Source organism: Mastigoproctus giganteus, chromosome 1 (assembly GCF_048544385.1).
Source record: "Mastigoproctus giganteus isolate SK-2022 chromosome 1, ASM4854438v1, whole genome shotgun sequence".
Taxonomy (NCBI): Eukaryota; Metazoa; Arthropoda; class Arachnida; order Uropygi; family Thelyphonidae; genus Mastigoproctus; species Mastigoproctus giganteus.
In genome coordinates this window covers 212,543,304-212,563,254 of record NC_143575.1, presented here as the reverse complement: position 1 = coordinate 212,563,254, position 19,951 = coordinate 212,543,304, and the positions used below count along the sequence as shown (strand labels likewise).

The window sequence follows — 19,951 nt, the reverse complement described above, 5'->3', positions numbered from 1 at the left end:
ACTTCACCTCTGCCTGCGCTACTTTTAACCTTTTAGTCTGTGAATTCCCCCCAAGCTAGCAGTTTTCCGTCCCACCTAACGCTGCCTTGATAGCATCAGCAAATATTCTTGCACCTTTTTATTTAAGTGTATCCCATCCCTCTAGAAGCAGTCTTTCCTGTTAACAAGCACAGAACCACGCTGAAAAAAATTCTACCCCATGAGCCTTGCACATTCCCTCCCAGGCCAAATTGATTGACAAGGCTCTCATCATATACTCCCTCCTATCGTGTCTGGGCAGAATTGCAGACACTTTCAAATTTAACCCTAATTCGCGACTTTTTTGCAACATTGACCTGTACTTGTTAAGTAAATCTGCAGATCTACTTTTAATGTCACTGTTGCCAACATGTACAACAACATCACCCTTTGTGCCCTTAAAAGATGATATATGTTTCAACATCATCAACTTTTGCCCCTGGCAGACATACCCTGGTCCTACTCCATCTATCCTTTTTACACAATATATTATCCGTCTCCCTGACAATAGAGTCATCAACAATAACTAGTTCCTTTGGGAACAGCGCATTTTACCTTGGAGATTGTCGCTGTGTTGCCCAATGCATAACAGTGAGCTCAGGCATTGAGTTGGGCAGCTGAGAGCTTTACAGGCCCCCTCATATTAATTTCTTCAAAGGTATTTTGAAGAAATTACCTACACCTCAAGCTATCATAGACACCCATTAGAATGTTGAGTTGATGCCTAATTTCTAGACACTCTCTGCACCTGGCACACATAAAGACATCCTCCCTGGCTAGATCGTGTTCTGTTCCAGAGAGTTCGGCAAACATTTCACAAGTTGCACATTTTTTTAGGATGTGATGCTTTGGAGTATCGCCCCCTCAGTTCTCTCCCGAGTCACAGCACTCCTCTCAGTTTGTGCCCGTTGTTTTGCTGCTCTAGTCTGGGGCATGATATGTTAAATTAATAAGATCAACAAATTTAATTAATTAATTGTCAATACTACACTATCTAATGGAATCCTAAATCAGTGATGCTTATTATGCTATATAATTTTACGTTAGAGCTACCTAGTTACCACAATCAAAAATTTGAATTCCCTACCACTCTCCTAGTTTTTTGTGTTTAACAAAAAAACACTTTATTGTGTTTTTTGTTTATGACACATAAAGTAAAATTAGATAAACAGAAGAATATAATGAGGTAAGTAAAGATCTAATCTTTAAAATAAGGTTGCATATTCAGAACAGAGCAATATTTTATCTAGGGGTATTGCAGATTTACTGAAAATATTCTCATTTTGATGCAAAATAAAATTATAATTTTTGCATATCACATATATTGCATAACTAAGTTATTTTATGAGATGACAAATTAAAATTGAATGCATTATCTTTAACCATGTGATATATTAATTTTCTATCGATGCCAATAAACATTTTTTTTTTAATAGTGCTTCAGTGCATACTGATTTTTCTTGGTGTGTGCACCATGCCTTTTATACCTGGAGGTTTGAAATTGTTGCTTGGGATGACCAACCAGTTTAAAGAAAGTGAGCAGTTTAAATTTTCTTTTATTTACTTCTTGTGAAATCATAGCATTGTAAATAATAAGATGAAAGTAAATAATTTGTAATTTAGAAATTAGAAAACTGCAGCGTTAGGATTATTCAGGTACTAAATTGAACTGAAAACACAGTATATAAATTCACTGTTATTTAACATGGAATTTAATTTCACGGGAAACTTTTAGTGGTCAAAAGCGTTTCCCAGTACCGCAGCTTCTCCCTGCATTCTTGGTAAACAGGGGATATGTGTTATCGGTAGTGGCAGTAGAAGTTGATAATGATGTATTGATTAGTTTTTTCTTCTTATTAAAAGCACATTATCAGAGTTAATGAGTGAGCTGAAATTTACTTATGGGTACACCCTCCAGACTGCCTCAGTCTTGGGGTGTTTATCCACCCTTCCTGCTATTTTAACCTGATATGAAAATGACTTTTACAGACAGTGCGTGTTATCGGTAGTTGCAGTAGAATTCGTTTTCCTATCGGGAAGGGAGGATAAAGACCCTAAGACTGAGGCAGTCTGAAGGGTGGGAAGGTGTACCCGTAAATAAATTTCAGCAGTGAAGGCACTCATGAGCTCCAATAATCTGCTTTTAATAATGAAAAAAAACTAATCAATACATCGTTATCAACTTCTACTGCCATTACCAATAATATGCACCATGTGTTTACCAAAAATGCAGGGAGAAGCTGTGGTACTGGGAAATGTGTTTGACCGCTAAAAGTTTCCTCAAGTTTCCCATGGTCCTCTTTACCTTTGCCACAGGCTAAGTAAAAGATAAACAATATCTTTACAGTGTGTGTTAATTGTCTGACGGCACCAGGGGTTTCCTCATCTCCGCATATCTTCACAGTGATACTGCTAATTTTTCAGATTGTTACATGTTACCTTAGTGTTATGTTACAAATGAAACATACTTCTCATTGAGGTGGCAATAACCATTAAAATAACCTCTAAGAAGGTTCACATAAACAGGAACGTTGTAATTTTCTCTTATAGAATGTTCTGTTTATTTGTAGGGCAATATTGAGTCAGCTCATAGAGACAGACTCACAAAATAAGTTCAAGTACCATTCTGAAAAAAACTATTTGAACAAGTGGAGAAATACCATCAGGACCTTGAACTCTCAAGCATCAAGATTGTTCAAAATCCTTATGACATCCTTTTGATGGAAAACCACAGGAGGCAGTGAATGGAGTGCACTGGAAATGGAGGTGGTTTACCAAGTTCATCGATACAAGCGTTAGAAGAAAATTAGGATATTAGTAGTTTGGCTTTATCTTTAGCTGAGGTGGCAACAGAACCATCGGGTTTTAACAGAGGTGAGAATAGAGATGGACAAAAGTTGTGCCCAATAGCTTTGGCAAGGGTCCAGAATGTTTGACTACCATTTGGACAAGAAGCAAATTTTCTATTCTTAGCCTGTTCAAAATCTAGTTTGGACTGATTAATAACTGCTTTGAATGGCCACGAGAGAAAGGCTCCATTGGAGAAGAGACCATAACCAATTTGTGATCTGAGGTGTCTAGAGCACCACTGTCCTCAACTGTGTATTTAGAAGGGTTGTTTGTGCTAAAAGATCAAGAGTGTTGGCTGTATTGTTAGGATTATTTAGTATTCTGGTAGATAAATGAACAGTCCATGTGAGGTCATTAGTAATTGCAAAAGCCTCAGCATCATGACCAGCTGGAGTTGTGAACATTAAAATTGCCAAGAAAAATTACCTCACTGTTAGGAAAGTTAGACTGGAGAAAGTCAAGTGTCAAAGAGAGCAAGTCAAAGAGATCCAAGTGATTAGTGGAATTGGAAGGACGAAAGAGGCAACAGATGAATGTGACAAAATGGGGTAAAGAGATTTTAAGCTAGAGAAGATCAAAAAGAAAAGATTCCAAATTACTAATCCTCTTACAGGAATATCAGAGTGGACATATGCATGCACAAGTACCATCTTTAAAGCGAAAGGAATCATATAGTGAATAATTAGGACAACTGAGATGAGCAGAATTGGTTGAATCAACTGATAATTGGGATTCTGTTAGAAAAGTAAGTAGGGCTTGGCAGACTATAAGTGGAAATGGGCATCATTGAGATTGAAATGAGTCCATATATATTTGTGAAATAAATGAGAAAGTGTTTGGGAGGATGTGATCTTTTTGATCAAAAAGATGAAATCCTCCTCAAATTGAAAAGACAAGTTTGTTCTATTAGTTTGACTGTTCATGATGCGTTCAGTAGTAAGAAAGGTGGAGAGGACATGCTTTATGAAGTAATGAAATTTTTGGATATGACATACTCATAGTAAGAATATACTCAGCTCCTTGACATAATGTGGCCTCGACAATGACTGCTGCATACACACTGCTCAGACTCCCTCCAGTCACTATCTGGGATAGTGGAGGCAGCAAGATTATGCACTAGCTGATCCAGATGCCTACTAGAGAGTTACCAATAGGTTCGGTCTGGTGGAATGTCTAGAGGCTGGCCTGCAGACACCGTTTTAGAGATGTGCCCTCAAAATGTAAGAATACAGGCACTCCCCGACTTATGTATTACTCGACTTCCATAAATTCGACTTTACATAAGTTTTTGCCAGCTGGTGCAAACTTAAAAAAATCATGGAAATGCATTTTGCATCCCGTAGGAATAAATGGGGGTATTGTGAAAACATCACAATGTGAACCCAATAGCACATTGTTTTTTTGGTAATTTGTTCCAAGACCTCGGAAGTTGAAATTTTCACTATATAACTAAGCTATTTATCGCTCTAAAGGGTCATTTTTATAATGGAGCGCTACCCTTTCATTGTTCTCATATGTTCCGTTATAAGAATCAATTTTGAATGCCTTTGTTGATATTTTTCTAAAATCCATTTCTGGACGTCACGGCCATAAAACAATAAAAACAGTTTGCACTTTCCAGTTTATTGGGCTTTTCTGTTAGTGCAATCTATTATAAACAGGTAGTAAACTCGATCTTATTGCATTTGTGATAATCCCGATAACTGGAATTGTTTGGGTTTGTATGTTATTATGGTGAAATGTGTTCCCCTTCACTGAAATCTTCAATCATATAAGAAACATAAATAAATTTTCAGAATCTTCTCTTCATTCCTATATACTTATTACACTGATGAAGGAAAAGTAATCAATTGAAATTGCAAGTGGTGGCAGTGCTAGGAAACCAAACAAAATTGATTTAGAAATGAAGATGAAAATGATTAAGAAGTAAGAAGCAGGACAAAGTTTGTTATCTATTGCACAGGAATTAGGTCTCGCTGCTTCAACAGTGAATACTATTTTAAAGGATGGTGTGCGTATAAAAGAACATGTTAAAGGATCAACGCATTTAAGATCAACAGTGATCACAAAACAGTGTTCAGGTGCTATATTGATGGAACAGCTATTAATATTATGGATGCAAAATCAGATTCAGAAGCAAGTGCCCCCTGAGTCTAATGACCATTCAAGCAAAAGCAAGAAGTACCGTATTTCCCCATGTATAAGACACACCTTAATTTTGGGGCCTGAAATTTGAAAAAAAAAATGTATTACATAAAGTTATTGAACTCAAGTTTTATTCATCATAAAATTCATACAATTCATCACTGTCAAAACTCCCATCCATTAGCTTGTCCTCATCTGTGTCTGATGACGAATCACTATCTTCATATATTGTCTCGTCCTCAGTTCCATCTATGTCATTTGAAATGCCACACTTCTTAAATGACTTGGCAACGATCTCAATCTTGATATTATCACAGGATCTTTTCACCCAGGTACAAACTTCTCCTATAGTTGGTTTCTTCACTCTTCCTGCTGGTGTCAAATTGTCCCATTGGTTCCATTTGTTCATTGGTTCCATTTGTCTCTCATGTCAGCTTTGAAGGGTTTGTTAATGCTGACATCAAGTGGTTGGAGCTGGGATGTCAAGGTATGACGGCAAGTTTTGTTTTTTGCTCTGCAGCAATCTTCATTGTATTTTTTGTTATGTGTGCCCTGAACTGATCAAGCACCAATAGGGCAGGTTTGCATAAGAGCCCACCTGGTCTCCTGCTCCAAACTTTCTTAAACCAGATCTTCATCCCATCCTGATCCATCCAACCCTTGTCGTGAACGTGGATAATCATTCCTCGAGGAATGTCTTCTTTTGGCATTGTTTTGCTTTTGAAAATCAGCATAGGAGGCAGCTTGGTTCCATCAGCACAACAAGCTAGAACAACTGTATAATGGCTCTTTTCGTGTTCACTTGTCTTCACAGTTAACAGTTTTCACCCCCTTCTTATCAACAGTTCTATTACTTGGGACATCAAATTGAAGGGGGACTTCGTCCATATTTGCAATCTGTCCCAACTCAAACTGATGTATCTTCCGACATTGAATGACAAAACGATGAAATTCAAGGACCTTCTGCTCATAGCTTTCAGACATCTTTTGGGCAAGTCTGGTTCGTGTATGCATGCTTAGTCCATTCCGTTTCATGAACCTGAAGCACCAATTGTGTCCTTCTTTGAAATCAGTAACTTCTTTTTCATCAGCAATTCTTCTTGCCTCATACTGAACCATCTTTGTGGACACAGGAATTCCAATTTCTGTTTGCTCTTCAATCTATATCTTCAATTCTCTCTCTCATTTAGGCATTTTGCTGACTTGCCTCTAATGGTCTTCTTCTGCCATGGCGTTTTTAATAGGGTTTCTTCTTGCCATTCACTTTTGCAAACTGGATCACTTTTAACCTGAATTCAGCTCAATCTTTTCTGAGCCATTTCTGGGCAGAACATGGCAAAACGTAACCTAATATACCGGTAACAAGTGCAAAACAATGAGCGCAAAGAAAACAAGCACGAAAATGCAAGTAAAAAAAAAAATCTACAATCACTGCATAAGAGGCACCCAGTTTTTAGACCCCAAATTTTTCGAAAAAAGGTGCGTCTTATACATGGAGAAATTCGGTATTTACAAAGACATTAAGGATAAGTATGGCGAACCCCAAGCCAAGTTCGTGGCAAGCAATGGGTAGTTTAATAGGTTCAAGCATCGCGCTGGTTTTCACAATGTTAAAGTATGCAGCGAAGTCATCAGTGCGATTGTGAAGCAGCAGAGAAATTTTATGATGTGTTGGAAAAAACTCCTTCTAAATATCCACAGCGCTCAACCTCTGCAGCAGCATACTTCTCAGCTGGAGACGTTGATTCTGGCAATGATGCTCGAAAGGTAAAACCTGCTGACGTTATGCCTGTCCCCTCCTTTTTTTTTGTAATTTTATAATTTTGAAATTTTTGTAATTGCACTCTTTTGTAATTTTTCCTACGCATGAGATAAAAAAAAAATTGAATAAATAATTCTATTTATATATTTGTCAAATGTTTCTTTTTTGCATCAATCAAATTCAGCACGCATAATTGCAAGTGCTGCATAAGCTTTTAGAGAAATTCCGACTTACATAAAATTCTACTTGTGCATAGTTCTACAGAACGCAACCCTTATGTAAGTCAGGGAGTGTCTGTATTGGATCTTGCCACGATGCTCATCATAACCTCAAAGACATCAATCATATTGCATGAGTAGAGATGGGGGCTGCTGGAGCTTTACTCTGGAGACTAAACATGGGTTTCGCCACTTCAAACACTTCTGGTCACAACAGAAGGATTTTTGCAAAAATCAGGAGTTCTTCCCAAAAAACAGGCAGAAGAAAACAGATTTTTTGGAAAAACAATTTTTTAAGTTGACACTACACTATAAATTGATTTTCAGTGACTAAAATACATGTTTTATATTAAAATCCTTTTTTTATTTTATTTACTAGTATATTATTCTTTTAAATATTAGCTCACCTAACATTTTTCTGTCTCTCAATTTCTGTTTGGATTATCTTTTAGACATCAACTGATTATAATTGCTTCAAGAAAATACTGTAGATAATGTGTTGTCAAAATTTTGTTTATAACAAAGGCAAAAAGAATGACATCTGAATTTACTTTTCTTTTTTTCACTTAGTTGAACGTTTTGTGACACTCAGCACTATTATGACGATTTTTTAAAATGCCAAGAATAAATTGAAATGTTTTATATTTCATACTTCTTTGTGAACATGGAAGTTCAAGGACCACTGTACCTGAATTCTTTTTGATTTTGTAATGTGCAGTAGGTTTCATATTTAAATCAACAGAACTAATCTAAAAAATGTCTACTTCTTTACCTTCAGTGATACAGAAAAGTACTATAAACATGGTTTTTTTTTTTTTTTTTTTTTTGTGAAATCAATTAATTTTAATTTGGTTCAAAAATCTTGTTCTACAAATAGCATTATTGATGGCGAATTGGTTCTCCAAATATAATTATATTTTTAAGTTGAAGTTAAATAATATTTTACTCAATTAGTAATAGTCATATAGTTCAAGGAAGGCACAGGCTTCTGCTGAACTAACAAAAAAAAACCAAGTAGATAAGAAAATACAAATTATTTGCTTCCTTCTTTATATAGGTAACTATCCAGTTGATCTTTGAATTTATTCAAACTGTCAGCCTCAACTACCTGTGAAGGCAACCTGTTCCAGCAATCAACGACTTTCTGGGTAAAAGAAAACTTCCTACAATCTAGTCTAAACCTCTCTTCCCCTGTAATTTCAATTTATATCGCCAAGTTCTGGAATTTTCTATAACCGTGAAAAATTCTGCTTTCATTCATTTTATTAACACTCTCAGAGCCTTATAAACCTCAATCAGGTCACCTCAATTGCTTTATTCAATGGGACTATGACATCCATATCTTTACAAGATAATGTTTGATAAATCATCAATAAGACACTGTGGGCTTTCCTGGAGGCCTGTTTACACTTCTCAGAAAACTTTATATCTGCCCGTATCTTATCTCCCAGATTCCTTCCTTTCTCCCTCTACTACTTTTATTTAGCACCATTAAGTGTATAAGTTATTTTGAGGTTGCTATTCCTCAAGTGTAAGACCTTGCATTTTGCTTCATTTAGAACATAGATGCCACATTTCTGACCAGTCTTGCAGCCTGTTCAAATCATCCTGAAAGAGTGCTGCTTGGTACTGATCATTGACTACTCTGCAAATTTTGACATCAAGCCTTCTATCCCATCTTCAATGTCGTTTATGAAAATCAGAAACAACAGTGGTCCAAGAACTGATTCTTGGGGGACCCAGCTTCTGACTTGACACTAATTTGAAGAATATCCATTAATCACAATCCTCTGCTTTCTCCCCTACAGCTACCCAGAAATCTACCTTAGAATTTTTCCAGTAATTGCAACGTGTTCCAACTTATACAGCAACATCTCATGAGGGACTGAGTCAAATGTCTTGCTAAAATCCAAATAAACTATGTGGAAATTGTTCTCAATGTCCAGTTCATGAATAACTGTGTCAAAATAGCCTACCAAGTTAGTTACATATGATTTTCCCTTAACAAAACCATGTTGTATGTTATTCAGAATGACATATCTATTTAAATGTTCCTGGATTGCACTCTTAATTATTGCCTCTAAGATTTTTTATACCACTGAAGTCAGATTAACTGGTCTGTAGTTACCAACTTCACTCTTAGAACTGCTTTTATGTTGGCGATATATTGGCACTTGTCCAATTCAAAGGAATCCCTCCTGGGTCCAAGGAGATCCCCATAACTAACTTCAATGGTTCAATACACTCCCTGGCAGCCTCCTAAATATTGCTGGATATATGCCATTAAATCTGGAAGCCTTACTTGCCTTTATACTCAAAGATTTTATAATAAATACTCATCTGTAATTTCAAAATCATTAATTTCATGTGGCTCAGCAAGGAGGGTTTTTCTTCAGTGAAGACAGATGCAAAATTCAGTTCATCTGCAGCATCAGCTGGGTTGTCTAAAACAGTGTTTCCCAAACTGGGGTCCGCAGACCAGTTCCAGGGGATCCCCAAGACAGACCCTCTGGAACTGGTCAAATAATTCATACTGTTATAGAAAATTGATGATAAAAAAGTTATTATTATATATTTATGCAAAAAATAAGATTAAAGTTGAGTTATTTTAAACATAAAACTTTGAATTTTCTTTTCAGAAATCCCAGTGTTCATATATATATATATATACAGTAGAACTCGGATATGAAGTTTTCCCTGGAGGTTTAGAACTTCTTATGCGGAAAAACTTCTTAGAAGGGAAAATGACCTAAGGGTATGAAATATTAACTATACAAATAAAAATGAAAAGATACATATACATAAGTTAAAGATCATTTTTAAGTACTATTTCAGAATTTATAAATATTTTACTCTGCCTATGGGAAACATTTTTAAACTGAGGATTTCTTAACATTCTGTTCATTAAACTCATTACCAAGTTGGAAGAATGAGCTCCTTTGGAGTTTCAGCATACAATAAAAGGTCACAATTACAGTAAGACAGAGCAATAATCTACTAAGTAATTCAGAACTGTTCACAATTAAAAGAACTTAACGCTTAGCCTGGTCTGCATATCCAATTATGGACATTGATGAAAACAATTACAATATGCCACTTCCATTATATCAAAATGTTTATATTAAAAAGGTTTTAGCGCTGAAAGCCTCAGACTACGGAAAATTCATTAATCAAACAAGTTAGTGCCAAGCATCATTTTAGTTCATGGTAAATCACTGAAGTAGGTGAAATGGCATCATTTCTGTTATATCTCCTATTGTGAATGCCTTCACAATGAATTTCCCTGATATTAAACTATCTCGAATAAGCAATGTTTTGACAGTGGAGTCTCGAATTGGCAACACTTTGCCAATGGATTCTCGGTGGATACCACCAAGAATAAGTAACATTAGTCTTCTCCATTGGCGAAGTGTTGCCTGTTGGAGGTAGTGGTCTGCACGGGTAGCACAGTGGTATGGTCACCATCCTCCCCACACCGGGTTCGAATCCCGTTGATGACGCGAGGAACATAGGCTTTTTTCACTCTGTGGCTGAGTTAGTCAGTCTCAGGCATAGATAGAAAGGTTTTTTCCCCCCAGAAACTGGGGTTTTTTCATCCAGCAAAACAGGCAAATCGACCAGAGAACACACACAATTTACAGTCATAATACATATATGGGTATATGTAAGAGATTACAGGTGGCCCTAATATAATAATTTGAATTTGAATTTTTTATTGGAGGTATTGCAATATCAGGGCAACTCATTGTGAAGGCATTCACAATACGAGATACATGAATATCAAAAATGATGCCATTTCACCTATTTCAGTAGTTTACTATGAACTTAAATGCTTGACACTAACTAGTTTGATTACCAAATGTTTATATTGTTTAATATTTTCTAATTTTAAAAATAAATAATTTCTATATTTAAAAAATGTATTAAGTGGGAAAACGTCATTATAATAATACACTGTGTATTCTTTATCACGAACGTTTTATGCAGGAAACTTCTTACGTGGGAAAATAATACATTACAACATATATAGTTGAAATTGAGACTTAAGAAACTAAACCAGGTACAGGGGAAAACTTCTTATGTGGGAATTTCTTATTTGGGTTCTACTGTGTGTATATATATAGAGGGTGTCTCGAAAATATTGGTACAAACGTTTAGGGGAGGTAGGTAACATCTAAAGGAATGTGAATCGCATAGGAACCCATAACTGGAAACGTTTGCTGGAACAAACTTTTATCTGTCATTGTAGAAGTTGATAGCTTAAATAGATTCAAGGCAGAACTTCACAAACATTTGGAGCGAGGGGATGGGTGAAATAAGAGTTTTTTATTTTTATTTTTATTTTATTTATTTATTTATTTATTTTTTGGCTGATGCTATATAAGCTTGCTTTCTTGCATCATGTGCCCTTGCTAATGCTAAATCACCTTCAACCAGAGTAGTATGTGCTTGACTATTCTTATGTGGGACCTGAATTAAGGGGGGGTCATCACTTGGTGGGTCACGAGATACTTGAGTCCCTGATGAGTTCCCAATTACATTTGTTTCTGGGGCAAGCACTTGTTTCTTCAGTGACTCAAATTCTTCTCGTAATGCATCAAGTTCTAATATGGAATCGGCACACTCCTTACATTGGGTGCAGAGAAAAGAATCGTCAGTTAAGCTAGGTTTGTCCACTAGACCAATCTTAGAATACATGCCACATGCTTTACAAATGATGAGCTGATGACTCACACATCAGAAATGCCTGCAGACATTTCTGCCTGGGTCATGATATACTTGGGCTTTGTATTGTAAGTGGATCTTATAGCAACCATTATTAAGATAAAATTTGAACTTTAGAAAGATTACAAACTTTATAGTATATTACAGAATCTAAATTACCAAAATATTACATAAATGAAACTTATAAAAAACTTTACTATTAGAGAAGTTAAATTTAAACTACTGAAGGAAGGTTATGAACTTCCTGCCAAAATGTCAATAACAAAGGCTATCTGAATATTAAGCTGTAACTTTTCAAATTCTTCTGATAACCTAGCAATGTATAAACTTGCTATCTATGAATTTTGTTTGGAGTTAACGGATTTTCAAGTAACCTAAGGAAACACACTTTGGTTTTAGGAATTCATGATAGAATGTCAGCTGGCCACCAAACCAAGTCTGCAATTCACCAATTTATTCATGAAGTCACACATCTGCTATGAGTGTAAATATTGAAGTTGTAACACTTTATTGGATTGTATTAGTATACAAATCACCTCAGTAATATAATGTATAAACCAGCACTAATAATTTTTTTTTTTTTTTTGCCACATGAATAAAACAGTTTATGTGAAAGTTTTACCAGGTTAACTTGTTTTAATATTCTTGACATATTGTCTCTGTACTTGTCTCTCATTGGGTTTTTGTTAGTTGATAAAGAAGGCAGCCTTTACTAATTTATTTACAGGGAAAGCGATGTTTTGGCTCCTCTATCACACACTGTTATACAATAGTTGGTGCCATAGAGATTTTTCATATTTTTTGCAAAAACTCTGGTTTTCTGTCTTTTTTGTTAAAAATAGTAAAACTACATTAAAATTTATATTTTTAAAAGTTCTGTGAATTTTTTCTTAATTTCATTAAGGAATATAGTTGTGATAAACACCTAAGAAGAGTTTGCCATAATTGTCTAATTTATCATTAAAAAAAAAAAAATTCTTCAGTAAGTTTTCATTTTCAATGCAATATATATATTACAGCCTAGGGATGGCACCCTTTCTTAATTCAGAAAGCAGTAAGGATTAATAAATGAACTCAAAGTTTATTAAAATTTTATATAATTAAAGATTTATTTTCAAAGAAAATAAATTCCATGTTTTTAACTCCTAACTCGCATTCTTAATAACCTAGAATCTAGACTAATTAAACAGTTATGACAAACTGTTTTTGGTTGTTAATCACAACCATATTCTTTAACAAAATAAAGAAAAAAATTCCAATTTTAATGTAGTTTATACAAAAACAAAAAGACAGATAAAAAGAGTGTTTCTGCAAAAATACGAATAAACTCTATGGTACCAACACTAGTATGATGGTGTGATGGAAGAGCAGGAGTAGTCAAATCGAGTTAAAAAGATGGATTTTCCATCATAAATCCAGAGTTGACAGCTATACATTCTTCTAACACTTATGTAATTTTATAGTAATACAGTAAATATTTTAGCATTTTTAAAATATTTTTCTATTGACTGGTTCTTTTGCATTCCAGGTGAGAAGCAGATGCCATGGTACTGGACAAGCAGTGATATAGCTGTAGCTTTGAGAACTGCTGGGTGTTCACTTCCTACCAGCAAGTGTGAACATCGTCCAATTCATATATGTGTGTTATCCTTCATCATTATAAATATTCTCACTACATTTTTAACTGTTGCAGTGCTTTATTATCCTAGCAAATATGGTAAGAAACATGACTTCTCACAGTTTAAAAATTATAAGGAACATTAAGAATCAGAAGTGAAGAATTAAGCGAAAGTATTAGATTATGACAAAGAAGAATTAGACCGCAAACTTTAACACTTGATAAAAATTCAGGACAAAAAACCTCAGACTGCAGAACAATTTAAAGGCATATAAGTTAGTGCATATGGTCCTTGAGGCTGTTACAGACATTCTCTCAGGTATGTGAAACTGGGCTTGTTACCTGGGAGCCTGAAATGCTGATGGAACTGATATTTGAGTGATACCCAAGTCAAGTGGACCTAATTTGGTGAAGTCCAGTCAGTCTGTGACAGCCAAATCCTCTTGCTTGCACTTTCACAATGGTGGAACTGTTAATAATCCTGGGTGTAACCCTCATGTGCAAGTCCTGAAATATGGCATCTTGTATACTAGGGGTGACCACCCAAGTACGAACCTCTGTTCCAACAACCTCTGTTTTACCATACTAGGTGGTATCCAACTCTCATCAACCAATGCAATACCACCACTTTGACTATTGGATGCTTGAAGTGGTGGAACCCATGTTTAGTCTCCAGAGCAAAGCTCCAGCAACCCCCAATCTCTTCCGTCATGCAGTATGATTGATATCTTTTGAGGTCAGGATGGCCATCCCAGTGAGATTCAATCTTCCTTACATTTCGAGGATACTGCACTAAAATGGTGTTTGCAGGCCAGCCACTAGATAGTCCACTGGACCGAACCTATTGGTACTCTAGGAGGCTTTCAGATCAGCTAGTGTATAGTCTCGCTGTCTCTACTTAGCCAGATAGTGTATGAAGGGGGCATTGTCGAGGCTAAATTATGTCAAGGAGCTGGGTATATCCTTGCCTTGTGTATGCCATATCCAAGAATTTCACTATTTCATACAGCATGTCCTCCTCACATTCTCTTACTACTGAATACATCATTAATTGAAAACTAATAAAACAAACTTATTTGTGAAAAGATCTAAACCTCCCAAAAACTTCTTTGTTCATTTCACAAATATACGTGGTCTCAGATTCAATCTGAAATGTGTTCATTTCCATTTATAGTCTGCCAAACCCCATGTACTTTTTCTGACATAATCTCAATTATCATTTCATTTCACCACTGCCCATCTCAGTTTTCCTAATATTTTACTGTATGATTCCTTTTGCTTCAAAGGCGGTACTTGTGCATATGTCTGCTCTGATATTCCATGTCAGAAATTTAGTAACTTGTAATCTCCTCTTTTCGATCTTCTTTGTCTTAAAATCTCTTTACCACATTCTGTCAAATTAATCTGTTGCCTCTATTGTTCTCCCAACTCTACTAATCATTTGGAACTCTTTGATTTCCTCTCTTTGAAATTTGACTTTGTCCAGTCCAACTTTCCTAACAGCGAGGTAATTTTCCTTGGTGATTTTAACGTTCACAACTCCAGCTGGTTTCCATTTTCAAGTCACATGGACCCAGCTGGTTGAGATATCGATACTGAAGCTTTTGCAATTGCAATTACTAATGATCTCAAACAGATTGTTCATTTACCTACAAGAATACCAGACAATTCCAATCACGTAGCCAAAACACCCTTGATTTTTTTTCTCACAGACAACCCATCTAAGTGCTCAGTTGAGGTGAGTGGTCCTCTAGGTACCTCAGATCACAACCCAGTGATGGTCTCTTCTTCAATGGAGCCTTTCTCTCGTGGCTATTCTGAACCTGAGTTGTTTTGCATTACTAGATTTTGAACAGTCTAAAAGTAGAAAATCTGCTTCTTGTCCAAATGGTAGTCGAGCATTCTGGTCTCTTGCCAAAGTTATTGGCTGCAACTTTTGCCCATCTCTATTCCCACCTCTGTTAAAAGCAGATGGTTCTATTGCCACTTCAGCTAAAGATAAAGCTGACTTCCTAGCATTTTACTTTTCTTCTAACTCAAGTTGATGATCTTGGTAAACCTCCTCCTACACTCTATTGAATGCCGCCTGTGATCTTCTGTCAGGAGGATTTTGAACAGCTCCCAAACAACTTTGAGCTTACTCTTGTTCTATGTTGCCTATTTTTTACTTTCTTATTCCACTGGTGTTTTCTCTTCTGCTTGGAAATTTGCTCATATCCAGTGGGTTCCTAAAAAGTGAATGGAGGGAGTCCAAGTAGTGTGTATGCAGGGGTCATTATCGAGGCCATGTTATGTCAAGGAGATGTGTATATTCTTGCCATATGTATGCCATACCCAAAAATTTCATTACTTCATACAACATGTCCTCCCTACCTTTTCTTACTACTGAATACATCATGTACAGGCACCTCTGTAGCCAGGTGGGCAGGAGCAGCAGTGCGTAGAACATGCTTCTTGATTAGACCGGGGTTCGAGCCCGTGACCACTAAATATTGGAGGATGTGGAAAGGTCAGGGAATGACCACCGCATATCCCCGGTGCAATATGGTCTTAGTTGCTAATGCTCCTAAAAACCAAATAACAAACAAACAACATCATTCCAATCTCAATGATGTCCATTTCCATTTAGAGTCTGCCAAATCCCAAGTACATTTTCCGACAGAATACCCTTATCAGTTAATTCAACCAATTATTCATTGTATAATTCCTTTCACTTCAAAGGTGGTACTTGTGCATATGTTTGCTCTGATGTTCCCTGCCAGAGACTTAATAATTTGCAATCTCCCCATCGGTCTTCTCTGGTATTGATCTTAAAAATCTCTTTACCCTATTCTGTTAAATTCATCTGTTGCCTCCATCTTTCTCCCAATTCCACTAATCACTTGTAACAATGATTTCCTGGGTGATTTTAATATTCATAACTCCAGCTGGGCTTCCATTTTCCAGTCACACAGACTTAGTTGTTCAAGATTCTGAGGCCTACAGAATTACTAATGACCTCGCACAGATTGTTCATTTGCCTACCAGAATACCAGACAACCTAACCACACAGCCAGTGCTCTTGATCTTTTCTCACAAACAATCCTTCCAAGTACATGGCAGAGGTGAGTGGTCCTCTCTAAGCACCTCAGATCACAACTTAGTGATGGTCTCTTCTCAAAAATGGAGCCTTTCTCTTATGGGCATTCTGACCCCCATGTTGTTTAGCATAACAAAAATGCAAAAATGGGTGATCTGCAAGATTCATTTTCTTGGTTGGATTATTGTTTTAAATCTGATGTCACTGTTTGCTCAGTTCATGTCAGTGAAATTATTCTTGTAGGGTTGAAATCCTTTATCCCCACTCCTTTATCTAAACCTTGGTTTTCCTTTGCAATTGGCTTGCATCCAAATTTCCAGGTTCATTTTCTGCCTACGTCAAAGCTCACAACTGTAAAGCAGTTATTAATCAGTCCAAACTAGATTTTGAACAGGTGAGGAGTAGAAAACTTGCATTTTGTCCAAAAGGTAGTCAAGAATTCTGATTTCTTGCCAAAGCTATTGGCTGCAACTTTTGCCATCTCCACTCCCACTTCTGTTAAAACCCAATGGTTCAATTGTCACCTCAGCTAAAGATAAAACTGAACTGCTGGTATTCTTCTTTTCTTATAACTCCTGTATCAATGATATTAGTAAACCACACCCTACCATTCCCAGTACACTCCATTCAATGCCTCCTGTGGTCTCCCATCAAAAGGATGTCAGAAGAATTTTGAACAGTCTTGATGCCAAGAAACCTGTGCTCCTTAGCTTACTCCTGTCTTGTGTTGCCTTTTTACACTTTCTTATTCCACCGGTGTTTTCCCTTCTGCTTGGAAATTTGTTCATATCCAGCGGGTTCCTAAAAATGGTGACAAATCCCTCCCATCTAATTATCATACCAATGCACTTACTTCTACTCTTTCTAAATTAATAGAGAAATCAATTAACCACCAACTCTTAAAACTATCTAGAAACCTTCCATCTGATCAGTGATTGCCAGTATGGATTCGATTCGTTCAGTGTTGATCCACTGGTAGTGGATATTCGAGATATCTGGCTTATGTTATTTGAGTGGATATCCAGCTTATGTTACCTATGTATGGACAAATTCATTGGAAAAGTTTGGTGAAACTCAAGCTCTTGACATTTGAAAGGCTTTTAATTGTGTTTGGCATAAAGGTCTTCTAATTAAACTTCCAGTTATGGTTTTCCAACTTTTTTTTGTAATTGGGTATCCCGTTTTCTCTCTGACCATTCACTGTGGGTGATGGTAAATGGCTCTCTGTCTTCTAACTTCTCCACTAATGCTCGTGTTCCCCAAGGTTCAGTTCTTTCCCCCACTCTTTTCCTCTTATATATTAATGACTTTCTTCCATTGACCAGAAATCCTATCTACAGTTTTGCTGATGATAGCACATTGCCTTCCACCTTACAGTTCGGGAAATCTTGCCCTGCACAAGCAGCTTCAACTTCTCGAATATCCTTTACAAATTCTTTAATTGCTGATCTCCAGTTAAGTTTCCAGTGGAGCAAGGATAATTTAGTTAATTTCAATTCTTCTAAAACTCAGTCCTGTCTTATACCTTGCAAGAAGGATTTTTCTGCTCCTCTGCTTATCTTTGATGGTAACCTGATTTCTAGGCAAAATCACATATCCATATATTGGGGAGACCATATGTTGGGGATTACCTTGACTTCTAATCTCTCTTGACATAAGGACATTACAAATATTGCTTCCACTGCATCTAAAAAACTGGGTTATCTCTTTTGCTCTTGACGTTATTTTCCTTGCAAACGGCTGTTCACTCTATACAAATTGCAGAACCACCCTATCATAGAATATTATTCCCACCTCTGGGGTGGTGCCCCAAAAAACTTCTCTCATTCTTCTAGATTCTTTTCAAAAGAGGGCAGTTAGATTAATTAATGACTTATCTCTAACAAAGTTTCTCCACTGTCTCATAGACGCTGCATGCCTTTTCTATAGATACTTCCATGGGTGCTGTTCTTCTGAACTGGATTCTATAATTCCCGCTCCCTTTTCCAAAGCACTCTGAACATATACCACAACCAGTCAACATCCTTTTACTGTACAACTTCAAACTCACTGAACTAACTTTTCTTCTTTCTCATTTATTCATTCAACTTCCATTTTCTAGAATAACCTCCCTTCATATGTATTTCCTGGAAATTATAATCTACAGAAATTCAAATCTAATGTCAACAAATATCTTCTTTCATCTTCTCAACCTTCAACTGATGCATGGTACTAAGTACTATAGTTTCTAATACCTCTTGTGCTTGGAGTTTTCATTAAAAAAAAAAAAAAAAATGTATCATGTCTATAAGCAGTAAATTAACCAAAGTTATTAGAGTGGCATTGTTTCATTACATCTCATGTCATGAATGCCTTCACAGTGAGCTACTTATTCTGAAATACTTCAAATAAGTAACACTTATTAATCACTTATTTTTATCTCGATTAAGTAAGGCACAGTAGAGAAGGCTATTGTTATTTATTCTCAGTGGATACCACCACCCAGTCCACCATTTCAGTGCTATATGGCTCTTTATTGGTGGGCGAGTAGGTACCCCCGATAGTGTAACATTGTGAAATTAAGCCTGCAATATGAGAGATGCCAAATGTTGTTTAGTAGCTCTTAATACTTTAGGAAGGATGTAGATTTGCTTGAGCATGTACAGAGAAGGGCAACAAGATTGGTGAGGAGAATGAAGGGATCCTCTTACCAAGAGAGGCTTAAGGTCTGCAAATTGCAGTGGTTGGAGACTAGGCACCTGCGTGGTGATCTGATTGAGGTGTATAAGGCCTTGAATGGGTTGAGCACGCTGAATTCTGATGGGATCCTTCCACTTGTTCAGATTACGAACCTAAGGGGGCATAAATTCAAATTAAGAAAGGACAGATGTAGAATAGATGTGCGGAAATTTGCCTTTAGCCAGCGGGTGGTTAATTGCTGGAACAAACTTCCATCTGTCGTTGTGGAAGTTGATAGGTTGAATAAATTTAAGGAGGAACTGGATAGGCATTTGGAGGGAATGGTGTGATTTTTTTTTTTTTTTTTTCAGCTGATGCTGCATAAGCTCATACACTTGCTTTCTTGCATCACATGCCACTACTACTACTACTAAATAAAAATTCGGGTCAAAAAGCCACAGACTGCAGGAAAATTTACAGACATATAAGTTAGTGCAAATGCATCATGTCTATAAGCAGTAAAATTAGCCAAAGTTATTATGTGGCATCGTTTCATTACACCTTGTATTGGGAATACCTTTATGAGTTTTCTATTTTGTTTTACTTTGAATAAGTAACACTTCCCCAATAGAAAAGACTATTGTTACTTATTCTCGGTGTTTACCAAGAAAACACCATCTGGGTTGTGATATCTGCTTAGAATAAGTAACAACAGTCTTCTCTATCAGGGAAGTGTTACTTATTCGAAGTATAATGAAACAAGCAACTCATGATTGCATTCACAACATGAGTTAATTTATGAATTGAATATAGACATGATGCATTTGGACCAACCTTTATGTCTGTAAATTTTCCCGTAGTTCGAGGTGAGGTTTTTT

General features: G+C 36.4%; 1 protein-coding gene across 1 annotated transcript in view; it reads left to right on the top strand.

Annotated features, from left to right (window-relative positions):
• The window catches only part of LOC150091501 (uncharacterized), a 97,254-nt gene that overhangs the window by 22,592 nt on the left and 54,711 nt on the right, over positions 1–19,951 (top strand). The window contains exons 2-3 of the mRNA XM_090384214.1: positions 1,455–1,553; positions 13,247–13,435. Of these exons, the coding sequence (XP_090240340.1) occupies positions 1,455–1,553; positions 13,247–13,435 (288 nt within the window). The remainder of the gene's footprint in view (positions 1–1,454; positions 1,554–13,246; positions 13,436–19,951) is intronic.